The sequence below is a fragment of the Onychostoma macrolepis genome, chromosome 13 (assembly GCF_012432095.1).
Source record: "Onychostoma macrolepis isolate SWU-2019 chromosome 13, ASM1243209v1, whole genome shotgun sequence".
Taxonomy (NCBI): domain Eukaryota; kingdom Metazoa; phylum Chordata; class Actinopteri; order Cypriniformes; family Cyprinidae; genus Onychostoma; species Onychostoma macrolepis.
In genome coordinates, this window is record NC_081167.1 from 22,642,478 (window position 1) to 22,658,509 (window position 16,032).

Consider the following 16,032-nt stretch of genomic DNA (forward strand, 5'->3'; position numbering starts at 1 on the left):
TATTCGTCAATGAAATATTCTTTTAATTATTTTTTCCTCCTATTAATTAAATGTCAGTGCACAGAGCTGGAGGTACTGCGGTTTTTTAAATTTTTTTCATTCAACATGATCTTAAGCTCTCGAATGTCACTCCAGAATGATAGCTGTGCACCACTGACATCACTGGGGCCCTAACACCATATGTTTCAGAAATTTGTAAAGTTAAGGGCTCTCACCTTTGCCCTTTGACCCCTGGCTGCTTCTCTGGTGTTTGTTGGACATGCGTTTCATCTGCCGAGGAGTGCGGGGAGGGGAGGTGCTATAGAGAGTCTCCTCTTCCTGGCTGGGTTCGTCCCAAGACTCATCCACCTCATTGTTCTGCTGGGGCACATCTTTGGGCCTGAATAGAAATCACAACAATCCAAAATATGAGTATGGAGCAGAACCTGAAGTGCAGCTTTGAGCAAAACTAAAAGCTAAACCACATTTTTGTTATCAAAACAGAAGAGTTTAAAAAAAATAAATCCACAGCCAAGTCTAGAAGCACATTATAAGGGTCTTTCAGTTTTTAAGAGGATTACAAATCGGAAGAGGAAATTCATCCCATAGACGAAGAAACAAACAAAAAAAAGTACTGATTTGCTAACTGGTGCAAAACTCGCCATCATGCTGAGACAAACTGTGTATGTAGGTGTATTTGGACACGTGCATGTCTCTGTGTGCCTGTGTGGGAGGAAAATGATATTGATACAGGGCTATTGTCAGGCAATGGAGGAAGGGATCACTTTCACAGTAAGGTCAGACTTTGGTTGAGTTAATCTGTGATTCCTCTCACAAAGACCACTCAGAGCAAAGCCAGGAGTCATCCATCTGCCCCTCACACATACATAAATTCACCCACAATCCCCAGGGAGTCTCCAGCCAGCCCAAAAGTCCCCCCAGACACCTGCTCCAGGGTATTGTGGTCCTCGTGCCAGAACATTCAGACACAGCCCGCCCAACACCCTGCACCCCACCGCTGCCGCCACTTAACATATGGATGCCACCCCAAGACCCACCATTTACATTTAGCTGACTCACATCACTTTATCACCGTTTACAATGGTTGCACAATTTGGGAGGAAAAAAAAATCAAATCGTGACTTTTCTGATCAAAAAAAAAAAAAAAAAAAACTTTATTTGAAAGTAAAACTGTATAAAGACAATTCTAACATTTATCATCTCAATTTCTTTATTTTCAAACTTTAAAATGACTTTATGGTTGAAAACTGCAAGGAGCCTTTAAAGCTTCTCTTTTGTTGACAACAGTCGGTTTATAAGCGCTTCTTATTACAAGTTTGGGAGGATTGTTGGCACGACGCGTTCCCAAATGCACATTATAATCGACCCAAACTCACAATGCATGCAGAGATGAGTCCATGAGGAGCAGCATTTTCTGCAAATCAAGCCGTTCTGAAACTAAAAAACCCGAAATTAAAAAAAACCCACCAGACTATGAGCTGCTAATGTTTAAAACGCCACATTGCCACTCTTCAAACATGCAGCACATATATTTATTTAATTAAGCTGGAGACTTTGGGATTTGACAATCATGCGAAGTCATATCATGTTTTCAGCTACTTTGATCAATCGAGCAACCCTACATTTACACACTGCATGCAAATTAATGTGTGTTTTTCAACAATGAACACAGCAGGCAATATCATAATTTCTGAAAACTCGACCACACAAGCAATAAGAAAGTTTCCATAACTTCTACTTCTTTCTCTCTGTGAGCAAATATGAACAATCACATGTAAATATCAGTACAGAAACTAAACTAGTTGCATGCAGGTTGTTTGTGTGCAAAATTTAGGCTCAAACAGCCTAGTCCAACTCTCAAAAGCTTGCTGGGAGGGTGACAGAGTGTTTGTGTTTAAAGGTGCAGCCCTGGGCAGAGTCTAACTGTGACCAAACCCTTCAGGAATGACACAGGAAATGGTGAAATCACCCAGGCTCTGGCTGTTTGTTTGGTTGTCATGACGTATCTCCATTGAACGCTGCTTGAGCACTAGAGCAGAAAGGTCTAGAGAATTCCGCCTGTGTACTATCACCCCACTGAAAGGCATCCAACCCACAGAAGCACCACGGAGTGCAACCCCATAACGTACAAAAGTAACACAAGCTGTTGATTTACGGCTGCATATGGAGCTCAGGTCTACTGAATAGCTCATCCAAGGTTATCAGCAACAAAACTATAGAGCAGAGGAATGTTACAGCCTTTGACAAGGGCCATAAACAGAGCTGACCACATCTGCCTCTCTGCAGTCAAGAGAAGCCAGTGAACTCTGACCCTATCCACCACTGGAGTCATTGTTGTAGCCTGCAGTGCTTCATTGTGTGCGAGCGGCACGTGGACCAGACGGTCTCAGCGTCTAATGGCTGGTTGCAGCCAGTGATAGGAATGAATGATATCGCTCAAATTGTTAATGTTTTTGAATACTTGTATTCAATATACTAAAATATTACTACAATATTCAATGAACTAGAGAGACATTTTTAAGTATTTATTCAAAAATCAGAATTTGGACCGAATGGAGCCCACTAAGATCCTTTACATTATAACAACATGCTCATTGGACCTAGAAACTCAAAAAAAAAAAAAAAAAAAGTTCTGGGCCCCATAAAGTTTCCCACTAAATGAACATGATCATATGCAAAAAGTGTACAACTCTTTATAAGAACTTGGGAGCTAAATTTGCAATGTTAAACATTTTCACCCCAAAATCAAAAGGGGAATTTTTAAAGAAACACTTCTATTCAACAAGTAGGCATTAAATTGGTTTAAAAAAAAATCTAAGTTTATTCTTTTAATGACTTAACCACAAACAATTTTTTATGTTTCTAAATGAAACATGGCTAGAAGACAGCTGCAGTGCAACAGTCCTCAATGAAACAGTCCCTCCTAACTTTAATTTTACAAGTGTCTGCAGGACTGTTAGGAGAGGTAGAGGTGTAGCTGCTCTATTTAAAGATGTTTATCAATGCAAGCAAGTGTCATTTGGTCAGGTATACCTAGGTATTGTGCTGAAAGGTGCTCTACGCATTCTGTTTATCATTATTTACAAGCCTCCAGAATACTCTCCAGCCTTTGTTGAGGAGTTCACAGAACTGTTATCAATGATTTCCTCAGAGTTTGACTGTTTTACTATTGCAGGGGATTTTAATATTCACATAGATACTGCAGAAATCAAAACTACAAAATAAATTATAACTGTTTTAAACACTTTTGACCTGATTCAGCATGTGCATGGACCCACACACAATCGTGGACACACTCTAGATTTACTCATCAGTAGAGGTCTAAACATTTCATCCAATGTTATTAAGGGTGTAGCACTATCTGATCACTTCTGTATTTTCTTTAATATATTGATCTCTGTTACCACTGAATCTAGATCTGTCTCTGTCAGAAAGAGATGCATTAACAAGATCACTACTGCACTATTTATGAAGGCTATATCTTTAACACCAAGCATTTCTGCAGACTCTGTTGATCTTCTCCTGGATTCATTTAACGCAAAAGTTGGGAATGTTATTGATGAAATTACTCTGGTAAAGGTCAGCAAGACGACTGGCAGACAAAAATCATCTTGGAGAAAATCAACAGCAGTTCAGAGTATGACAAAACAATGCAGAAAAGCTGAAGACGAAACTGGAAATTCACTATAGCATCTATAAAGACAGCCTTCATGCTTTCAATGTGGAACTAGCCACAGCTAGACAGACCGTCTTCTCAAACCTTATAAACAGTAACTTAAACACTCGCACTCTTTTTGCTACTGTTGAGAGGTCACACAGATTCGACTGCAATTTCAAAAAGAAGAGACTATGTCTGTTTTTGAAGCAACTGATAGCAAAATTTTGGAAGAAATAGTACAGCACCTTAAATCGTCAACCTGCTATCTTGACACACTTACTACATCTTTTTTCAAAAGTGTGCTTAACTGTTTAGAAGCAGATCTCTTAGAAGTGGTGAATGCCTCACTTCTTTCTGGGACTTTTCCAAACTCCCTGAAAACTGCAGTTGTTAAGCCCCTTCTGAAAAAGCGCAATCTTGATAACACCATGTTGAGCAACTATAGACCAATATCAAATCATCCTTTCATAGGTAAGATTATTGAAAAGGTAGTTTTTAATCAGCTGAACAAATATTTAAACTCAAATGGACACCTGGACAATTTTCAATTTGGTTTCCGAGCGCATCACAGCACAGAGACAGCACTCATTAAGATAATAAATGATATTCGCTTTAATTCTGATTCTGGCAAAATATCAGTGCTGGTACTACTAGATCTTAGTGCTGCGTTTGACACTGTCGATCATAACATACTTCATGAGAGACTGGAAAACTGGGTCGGGCTTTCTGGGATGGTACTCGAATGGTTCAGGTCATACTTAGAAGGGAGAGGTTATTATGCGAGTATAGGAGAGCATAAGCCTAATTGGACGTCCATGACATGCGGAGTCCCACAAGGCTCAATTCTTACACCGCTCTTGTTTAGCCTGTATATGCTCCCACTACGTCAAATAATGAGAAAGAACCAAATTGCCTATCACAGCTATGCTGATGATACCCAGATTTACCTAGCCTTATCTCCAAACGACTATAGCCCCATTGACTCCCTCTGCCAATGAACTGATGAAATTAACAGTTGGATGTGCCAAAACTTTCTTCAGTTAAACAAGGAGAAAATTTAGTTTAACAAACCTTAGTTTTAGTAGTCATGTCAAAGCAGTAACTAAATCAGCATACTATCATCTCAAAAACATTGCAAGAATTAGATGTTTTGTTTCCAGTCAAGACTTGGAGAAACTTTTAATCACAAGTAGGGTGGACTATTGTAATGGTCTCCTCACCGGCCTTCCAAAGAAGACCATTAGACAGCTGCAGCTCATACAGAACACTGCTGCCAGGATTCTGACTAGAACCAGAAAATCTGAGCATATCACACCAGTCCTCAGGTCCTTACAACTAAATTCCAGTTACATTTAGGATTGATTTTAAAGTACTTTTACTCGTTTATAAGTCACTCAATGGCCTAGGACCTAAATACATTGCAGATATGCTCACTGAATATAAACCTAACAGACCACTCGTGTCAGTTAGAAATACCAAGGGTTCACACAAAACAAGGGGAGTCCGCTTTTAGCTATTATGCCGCCCGCAGTTGGAACCAGCTTCCAGAAGAGATCAGATGTGCTAAAACATTAGCCACATTTAAATCCAGACTCAAAACTCATGTTTAGCTGTGCATTTATTGAATGAGCACTGTGCTACGTCCGAACTAATTGCACTGCATTTTAATCATTTTCTATTCTTAACTGTTTTAAATTAATATTAAATCAATTTTTATATAATTTCCTTGTTTTTTTTTACTATTTTTTAATTCCTTGTTTATATTGTTGTGATTATTATTTTTTAATGACTATTTCACTTCCTTTTATGTAAAGCACTTTGAATTACCACTGTGTATGAAATTGCTATATAAATAAACTTGCCTTGCCTTGCATAACTTTCTATTTATCACAGAACCCTGACAAAATGTATTGCTGTTTCCACAAAAACAGTTTTCAACGCTGGTAGAAAGCCTCTTCACATCCATTAGCAATCACTAGGTTTAGTGGTCTAAATTAATTTTTATGTATTTATATCATCTGTGGAAGGTGTAGGAGCACAAAAGGTTTGTCCAATCATATCCCTCGGCCCGAACATTATTACAGGCTGTCTTACCTGCCTGTCAACATATGTATTTGCATATCTCCACACATTCAGTTATGTTATTGCAGACCAAGTGAGAATGGAAGATGTTATTATTGTAATATTATGCAATTTGCATTGCAATGTTTTCTCACCGGTAAATGAGACACGAGGTAATCTGACAGTGTTGCATTCAACCCTACACTAACACAGTCTCTCATTGTGTTGCTGGTTAGCCTCTGGTCTGCCTATGCATGTTCATGTGTTTTGGAGGAGGTGTGGTTTTGGAGAATGATTTGCAGGGAAGGTGGAATCTTATGCTTTCAAAGCTAGCCTCGGTGTATACCACCTATGTTAATATGATTATGTTTGCTACGATTATGAGCTTAATTGCATTATTTAGATCGAAGTATGTGGTAAAGTTTAAGCACAACATTTCCAAAATCTCATTATAATCGCATTAAGAGGGTGCATGTAAATGCACTGAATGATAAGAAATGTTTCTTGAGCAGCCAATCCGAATGAACAGAATGATTTCTGAAGATCATGTGACTGATATACAAACACTTTCTTTTGATTTTGGGGCAAAATATGACCTGGATATTTCTTGACAGTTTTCTTCACCCTATATTTGCAATTTTTCTCTTCTGTAGAAACAGAAAAATCTAACATAAATTTTCAGAAGAAACATGGATTTGTAATGAACAGAGAGAGAGAATGAAAATAAATGAAATCCTTTTCAAAGGACATTCACAGACATGGCCAAAACCTAAAAGAACACTATGTCACAGACAATACGGAACAAATAGTAACCATGCCGCAAACTTATGTAACTTTGACATAAGACCTTGCGAGCAATTCTATGCTCCTGCTGGCATGTGCACACACACATTCACACACTTCCTTCTCTAACACGCAGACAACATCCCTGCTGAGGCACTGGCTGATAGACTATGCCCTGCAAGACACATAAAGAATGGGCACTATCAGTCACCACTGAGACACAGGTAACCAAAGATAGACACGCACACAAATATTTCTCACTTCCCATTATTATCAATGCTGAAAATAATTGTGATGATTACCGGTAATAATTTGTGGAAACCAAGAAATGTCAGATTTCTTTGAAGAACAGAACGTTCAAAAGAACAGCATTTATTTGAAAAGGAAATCTTTTGTAACATTATCAATTTAATGTGCCCTTGCTGATTAAAACCCAAAAACCTTTGAATAATAGTGTATATCTGCAAAACAATGCATCATAACAGCAATTAGATTTAAAAAAAATCTAACAGATTAATTGATTATCAAAACAGTTGTTAATTGCAGCCCAAGCACCAAACTTACATCCATATGGCCTTTCCCCACAAGCACTAGAAATAAAATCCAGAGACGTTGTTAGTAAACAACTCCACTGGCCTGTGATGTTCCCTTGAGTGTTTTTCTCTGAGCTCATGTTGTCATGCAATTGATATTTAATATTTCCTCACAGACACGAAGGTACAATCCATGTAAGGAAGTGTAATGATTTTGGTTTGGGTTTTTGCATATGTGGTTCTGAGTCTGCAAATAAGATAAAATTGAAGTGTGTCATTTCTGTATCACAAGCAGAACCAAATAAAATTGCAAGCAATTTGTTTGAGCAGCCCGAATGAGAAGAAAACACCGGCTCAACTAATGCTTAATGTTTGCGCTGGGACTGTTTAAAATCAACCTTATTTGCAGTTCTGATTGGTGCTGATGTTTTGGTGCAGAAATTACACATTAGAGCTTTAAAATATTTTCCAAGTAGTTATTTTGTGAATATTTATTAATGTTAATCAAATGCACTGTAGATAGAAGTGTCTACAAATGTACAAATGTAAACTGGTTTCCATGGCCTGTCAGAATTATGTCCTACTGCACAGTCAAAGGCGATGCACTCGGGCTATTACTAAACTATATTACCAAGCCTATCAAGATGCAGAAGGTCATTCCTGCACATTTTCCTTATTGTGAAAGCAGCACAAGTGCAGCACTTTGAGGTTTCGGTCTCATTGATTTGCATCCTCCATGTCACACCATACACACACTTCCATGCTAAGAATACATCTGCATTCTGCAAGAAAACACATTTCCTATAATTGCATGACTCAAAGTAATGTTGCTTGTCAAGTTAAAGGTTGGCCTCTTAAATAAGATCTCTATAGGCACAAATTAGATCTATGATTCATTGCTATAATTGTAGCCTATACAGCTTATGCATGGAGTGACTGATGTTGGCCGTGGATGAATGAACTGGATAATAGCACAATGTCACATTATGAAAAGTGAGTTCCAGGAATGTTAAAGCAGACTTCCTCTAATTTTAAAACAAGCCACTTCCTTTGCTCTATTTCCCATCACTATGCCACAGATTTGTACAATATCATTTCCTGTGTCCGCATAATGACCATTTGAGGCCACAAGGCAGAATGATTAATGTATGTGTGTGTGTGTGTGTGTGTGTGTGTGTGTGTGGGTGGGTGACATTAAGACAAGAGCATGCGGAGCAGAATGGACTGAGTGTGTTGCATGAGGGACCAATGAAAATCCACCAACCTTGTCTAGCCGATACCTCTGCATTGAGGACTCAACATAAGCCGCTATTCTAACCTCCACGCCTGGTGCACACCCTCTCCGGACAATTGAAAACATAATGGAAGGTATTACATGAGAAACTAAAGACTGTTTTGGGAGTTTAGTTAGACAAGTTATCGCTTTAGGATGATAAGTATTACATCTCGGTACTTCCTTCCTGAAGACAAGTCAAAAAGAGGACACAGTGGGCTGAAGCTCCGCTGGGCAGAGAGAGATGCAGGTGCTTGGCTAACATACAAACCAAAATACTAAACTTGCAACCAAAATACAGCGCACAGAGGAAATAATTATCAGAAACATGCATATAAAACCACAAAAGCATCATGTGTGGCTTCAGAGCACAGCTGTGTGAACTACTAGGGCTGCTTGAAATATCCAATATCTAAATTATTTTGGCAATGACAAAAAAAGTTTTTATTTGGCTAGTAGGCCAATTTTGCATACTCCTTATGTCAGATATGCAAAATCAATTTTAAAAAAATGGAAAAAGAAAATATCATCTATATACTCGATATTATCTCTTTTTTTAAATTTAGTTCAAAACACTGATTCAACTATTTGCTTGCATCACTCATGCAACAACGTTTACTGCATGCCATATTGCATGCTTTTGAACATCTTACTAAATAAGGTATTTGCTGTTCATTGCTACATTATTTTGCTATATAAATTAAAATGATGCATGTTTCATGAAAAAGTGCAAAAGCATGCATTGATTATATTTTATTATTGTATTTATATTAATTACCATATCAGTTTCACAAGCTATTTCTTGGCAAAAATTCAGCATTCCAAAATCACAAATATTACAATAAACATTAACTTCTTAACTTCATATTTTGAATATACATAACACCATTCATAAAAGATTAAGTTTTTCTGGGTCTGTTTTACAAAACATGTCCTGCAAAGACTGTCCTGATAAAAATCATTGTCTCGTGACATAAACAATTGATTTACTTGTTGATTTTACGTTTGGTTTACTTCACGCTTTAAACAATGAATCTACTTGGTAACAATGGCTGTAAGGGAAAAACGGGATTTTACCAAAGCAATCTGAATTGAATTGCACCTCACCATGGACTGTGCAAAGAAATAAATTAATGAGATCCAGCCACGGGTGCCTCCAGGACGCGAGGTCAACATTCTTTTAGTGCACCACATCCTGGAATTGAGGCATGCTTGTGGTCATAAATGAACAGGGATGGGATTTACAGCATGCTACACAATGACGTAAAACGTCAAAACATCAGTTCTGCAAGTTAATCAACCATATTGAAGAATTTCTTGCTTGAAAGCTGAAGAAAAGCCAATAACATACGCACTAAAGTTTCCAAAGTGTTCAGAGGCATCAACCTGACCTTAAGTTACCACACAAGGACAAGAAATACATTCTTGACACACTAAGCAATTTTCCAACCTATAAATGCCAATGCACTCTGATTTTACAGTTCACCTTGTAGCAGTCCAGTTCACATGAACTGCACAATAAAAAATAAAAAAAAATAATAAAGTGCACAACAAATCTCTGGTCTTGCCAACTAAACCAGTTATCTCTACAATTAACACTCACCAATGAAAGCAGTTTATCAAGAAGAATTGCTAGGAAGGGTGGGGAGAGCAGGAAAAGAGACAAAACAAGGCATTCTTGAGAAGCTGTCGCCAGGCATTCAGGGCAAACACTTTTAGTGACGTTGCGTGGGGTCATAAGAGACAAAACTATGAAAACACTCCAACAAAACATTCCACTGGGCTTTATCAGCTAAAACCTTGTGCATATGGCAGTGGGCAAACAACACTTTCTGAACCTGATCTTAAACAGGAGGACTCAAATGTAAGAGGACATTTATGACAGCAAATAACGCACTGCAAAAAAGGCATGTGGCCACAGGCCAACAAGAGATATGGGGGAAAATAATATTCCAGAACAAGCTGTACAGTTCACATAGGTCTCAAAACAACTCCAAACAGCAGTGTATTTAAAAAAAAAAAAAAAAACAAACAACTAAATTCCCTGATTACAACACTCGGAAATTAGATGCTACACGTCAAACCCAAGAATTCCTGCTCAGCAGAGCGCAGCCGGGTGATTTCTGGGAATAGCAAATCAAACATTTCCCCAAATCACTGAGGGAGTGTGTGTCAATCTGACTCATAGGACTCGTGATGGACCGGCTAGATATTTTATATTCAATCACGACTGTTGCTTCATCCCAGCTATCGGATCAACGTCCAACTTCACTCATAGTGCTTGTTGTTTTTTAGATTTCTGTGCAACTCAAATTGCACTCGAGGAATGATGCAAACAAACTTGAACATTGAACCGACAATCTCAAAATGTATAATCGCACCCTGAGATCGAGACCGGATATAACCGGTGATCTGTTCATGCAACAACACACTGAAATGGTACACATTCCAGAAACTTTAAAAGGCACACTGCAGAAACTGAAAGAGAGGGACGCCGCACATAACGCGCGCTAGCTGAATACAATGATCTTGCACATAGACGCACAATCTCTTTACCTTTCCCACAGCTCGGCTTGTTTCCATCAACACTGTGTGTTCCTCACAGAAACGGATGTAATCGTGCATACGCTGGCGTTGAGGTAGCCGTTTTCAATCCCTGTACAAAAGTTTGCAACTTTAATGTGAAATTCTGCTTAGTGTTGCGCTGCAAAGCGGGTTCACTTTGTGGCAGGAAGCGAGATGCAGCGATGCCCGATTCGTGAATGGATCATTCTAGTGAGTCGGTTCTTTTCGAAGAATTGAACTGCATACAAAGCGATCTGAACTGGACTGAATCGAGCTGAGCAGTTCAACCCCCCCAAAAATGTGTCATTTTTGTTCAAATATTTATTCTCCTTCAAGTTGTCCCAGACCTGTATGAATTTCTTTATTCTGCTGAATAAAAAAGACGATATTCTGAAAAAATGTTGGTAAGTTCCCATTGACATTTTCCACGCTATGGACGTCAATGGGTACCAGCAACTGGTTGGTTTTTGAATAGTAAACATACAAGTTTTGAACAACCAAAAGGGTGAATAAATGATGATAAAATTTAAATTTTTGGGTGAACTTATTACTTAAACTTTTTTCTCTATTCCAGTTTTATCAGCTCACATAAAAGTCTTAATAAAGCATTTTATTAAAACTCAAGGAACGTTTATCAGTTTAAGTTTTTGCTTTTAAAAGAGCTAAATCACGGCTGCAACAAAATGAACATTAAATTACACCGTTAATAATAAAACTATATAAATACGTAATAAACAGCGGCTTCTTTAAAGCATAAAATATGCAGTGGCGGTCTGTCATAATATACTAGAATCTAAGTCCTGCTGAAGCGAGCGATTCGCAGAAATGATTCGGATTTCCCATCACAAGCGGGTTTAAGCTGCAGCGCGCATGCGCTCTAGTCGCGCCCAATACGGTCTCAATAGGTGCACTATTTGGCAGCGTGTCCTGAATCCCGGCTGTGTACTTGCGTGATCACACACACACACACACACATATATATATATATGCATACAGACACACAGACTCAAATACGCTCGCGCTGGTTCTGATGCGCTTCCCTTACCTGATCTCATCCGGAGGCTCCATAACCGGGGCCGAATCGACGGGAGTGCTCTCCGTTCACCCGTGCATGAAACAAAACATGTCCAGGAAAAGAGAGGTCGACTTTGCAAAGACTGGTGTGCGATATGAGTCCCGGTGCACACTTTCTTTCTCTATCCGTCTGCAGAGTTGAGGCTCGCCCGTGTGTGCACTGACGCCATGTTTCCAGCAGCGAGCCGCTGATGAGGGAGTGACACACACTGACTCTACGGCAGCTCGTGCAGTACACCAGACCCGCTGCTGCGACCGACCGGATCACGGCCGCCCCGTTCAGACGCTCCCAGGAACTGCAGAAAAAAAACGCCTTACAATAGATCCATCTGCCAGATTTTGACCTGCGTTCTTCGGACATAGGGGCGCACAAATGCATTGTGCTAATTTGTGCACATCACTTAAAATAATGCAATTTAATAAAGGACATGTTTCTTTCGTAACTGTAGCTCTGCTGTACACAGTTTGGAAAAAAGTCTAATAATTATAATAACAACTGTTTTTAATTGTAGTAATAATTAAATTAAATTAAATTAAATTAAATTAAATTAATTTAATTAAATTAAATTAAATTAAATTAAATTAAATTAAATAATTGTCATTCTAATGTTTTATAATAAAAAGCATTTTACGTTAACTAATTTCATATTATTATTATTATTTTCTAACTTTCTGTTTGTTTATTATAATGAATGTTGTTGATTTCAATATCACATTAAAGGTGGAAAAATATCTGACATAATTTTTCTTGGATTATTTTATATATATATATATATATATATATATATATATATATATATATATAAATTAACAAGTGTAGACTTTTAGCCACTTTTAAATGATCTAAATTTGATGTAGGCTATTAATTTATTTTATTCACAGCTTTTAATGAGATTTCCATTGCTCAAATTACATTTACTCATACATTTTAATGTTTTATGAAAATTAAAAAATATATATATGTATGCATAATTTATAAATTTCATGTTAAATAATCAAGTTAGATTTACTTTACTTTTATGTTAAATTAAAATTTACTTACAACTTTGAATAATGAACTGGAATAAACAGAAAGACATTTTCTTAGTTTTACAACTGTTAAATTTATTTGAAAAGACTTAAAAAATACAAATTAAGTAAATCGTACTAGTTGTTTTTCTCAGCTTAAATGTACTAAAATAGTTTCTTTTTCTAATTTTATTTATCCATTTAACTTTGATGCATATATTTTCATATGACTATTAAATATATGCTTATATCGTGAGGCCTATATTTGTCATTCTGGATACTGTATGGTCAAATCAAAACTATCTTATGTAAACTTTAATTCATTCACCTTAAGTTTTACTGAATCTTTTGCCAGATAAGGTTGTTAGAGAAAACAGAGCTAAACATATTAATAAAGGTAGAAAAGGACACAAAGGTGTCAAGATACACAGCTCAATAGACTGTAAATAGGAGGGGCAGCTATTCATACTAAAGGTATGAAAAGATGCCTCAGAGCACAGCCTGATCCTGATGAGAAATACACATGTATTTGGAGGTCAGTTCATGACTCCAGACTGAGACAGAGAGCAATAGAACAGGGTGCAGCAGGAGGTTAATGTGTTTGAAACAACACCTTGCAGAACTTAAGAAACTCACTGAACTATGATAGAGATTGATCAGGAGGGTGTCATGTCCAAAGCACAGTTAGATAGGCCACACTGAAGTTTTTTAACGCCAAGAATAAACAATTGAGGCATATGTGAGCTTATAAATAATGAAATACTTTTGATTGCCTGAGTCATAAATTGTTTTCTTTTGTTGTCTCTTACGTGGATAATTCTTTAATAATTGTGACCTTGTTGGTTAATTACATTGACATTTCAAAGCATGCACATTCCCTATAAAAATATAATTATAATGTTCAGTCCAGTTGAGCAGGAATTACTGCTTAATCATATAGCACCACATCAAAGACATACATGTTGCTTTACTTTGCTTTGAATTGAAATTTTGAAATTATTCCAAAAAATCCTGAGGTGATTTGAATGTAAATAAAATATATTTAATAACTCTTACATGTACATCTGTATTTTTATGATTCCAAACAAGACATGCCGTTTTGAAAGATTCACAATATTATTATTTTTTTCAACAGAAACCATGTTTATCACAAGTAAAATAAATATTAAGTCCATCAGCTGATAAAAATGTAGGCAGATACTGCTTGATCTTTCAAAATGTTGCTAAAAGAAATATAATATCATGAACCACACATGAATTCTTTGATTTCCAAGAATGAAAATTCTTTGATTTCCATGTTCACATATACAGTATCTACAAAAAAAAAAAAAAAATCTTGTTTAGGAGATTGTTGCAGACTGTTAAATCGATAAAGCAGAATAACTGACAAGAATATGTTAGTTTAAGACTATGATAACAGTTTACAGGTCATTTTAGGATAAAGACTTCACGGCTGAACCGCAGAGAATCCAGCAGTGCTGATTTCTAAATGTCATGACAGCTAAGTGTGAGTAGAAACAACCGTGTATTTAAATAAAAAAAATTGTAAATACAACATAATATTTTTCTTTTTTAGAAAGTCTTACTATATATGGCCTAACACTCTCAGACAGTTTGAGAACTAAGGTATCATTTGTCGCCCTCTTCACTTATTCACGAACGCATCGCTTTTGCCTTTGTGTCGGGTGTTCTATCAAATTTTCTCACTAAGTGGCGCCATTTTGCTGTTCTGACATTTTACACGGTTACACAAACGGGTCAACGGCTATGCTTTACTGGCAAAAGCATTGTTGCAGTCTGGAAGTTTAATTTCACCGGGGGAAAAAAACAAAAAAAACATACTGACTGATTTCTAATCTGAATATAGGGAGATGTGTCCCAATAAAGGTCTATGGCGGTTACAGTACTGCAACACACACAGTTTTCCCTGCTTTGTGAAAACTGATAATCTACAAATTTTTATGAGCTGTAAACAAACATTTTGCAATCCATCTCCTGCCTAACATCTTACTGCTCAGAGGTTTAAATTCCCAGTACAGAAACTTGAAATAACATACTATTACAGGACAGCCTCTATTTTTAGCGTCTGTACAGCCTGGCAAAGAAGAGGATTTTTTTTTTTTTTTAAAGTCATATAAAAGTTACAGAAGACTTGAATGATTTTGGTCAGAAATTAAAGATTTGGTAAATGTTAAAACTGCCCTGTTCCATACAGTCTGACAGAAATGAAAGGCCAGATTTCAGTTACAAGTACAGCTACCAAATGCAAAAAGTTAATCAAACCAGTATCTCTTTAAAAAAAAAAAAATGGCAAGACATCTTGGTATCAAGATGACTCATCAGATCAGATATTATCAAGTATTAGATCAGATCAAGTATTAATACACTTTATCTGTATTTTACACTTTTTCTTGACAAAAGTATACATGTTTATATGTTATTTTGTCCACTGCTCCAAGCAGGAACACTGGTGAATGAAGACGAACCTTTTTCTCAGCTGAACCCAGATTCCACCACCTCACCAACTTGCACAGACTGTTACCTTGGAAACAGTCGCCCTCATGTCTGCATCATCTTCAAGAAACAAGGCCATATAAAAGAATGAAACTCTCACTGTATGTAGCTATAGAAAACAGGGCCATAGTTCAGAAATATGTGACACTTTGATTGTGTTTATCAGTAAACTTGTGGCATGTGGGGTGAATTGCCCTAATGCGGGACTTTTGTGTGTGTGTGTGTGTGTGTGTGTGTGTGTGCATTTTTTTTTTGTGTGCATTTTTTGCCTGGGCCTATTTGAAGGCAAAATATAAAATCTTGCAAAAAATAAATAAAATAAAATAAAAATAAATAAACTCACAGCTTGAACAAACTTTAGGCTAGATTTAACCTTGAATCAGAATTCAGGAACGTGGTCTTCACACAAGGTGCTTCCCGTTTGATGATTGCTCCACCCTCATATATGACTTCACATTTGATGTTCATCACATGACACCACAGCTTTGGCTAACCCATAGTTTCACTGGCATTCATGTATTTATGGAGGAGCTACAAACACTAGACGTTAGGTGTCCCACTTT

General features: G+C 37.1%; 1 protein-coding gene across 3 annotated transcripts in view; it reads right to left on the bottom strand.

Annotated features, from left to right (window-relative positions):
• The window catches only part of map3k4 (mitogen-activated protein kinase kinase kinase 4), a 38,463-nt gene extending 26,088 nt beyond the window's left edge, over positions 1 to 12,375 (bottom strand). Inside the window, exons 1-2 of one of the 3 annotated variants that reach the window (XM_058795014.1) lie at positions 11,919 to 12,375; positions 216 to 379 (exon numbers count right to left, since the gene is read on the bottom strand). In XM_058795014.1, coding sequence (XP_058650997.1) covers positions 216 to 379; positions 11,919 to 11,941 — 187 coding nt within the window. In that variant the 5' untranslated portion in view covers positions 11,942 to 12,375. Of the gene's footprint in view, positions 1 to 215; positions 380 to 10,864; positions 11,057 to 11,918 lie in introns of those variants that run through there. The other 2 variants (XM_058795013.1, XM_058795015.1) reach the window with 2 other exon arrangements.
• Between the last annotated feature and the right edge of the window lie 3,657 nt (positions 12,376 to 16,032).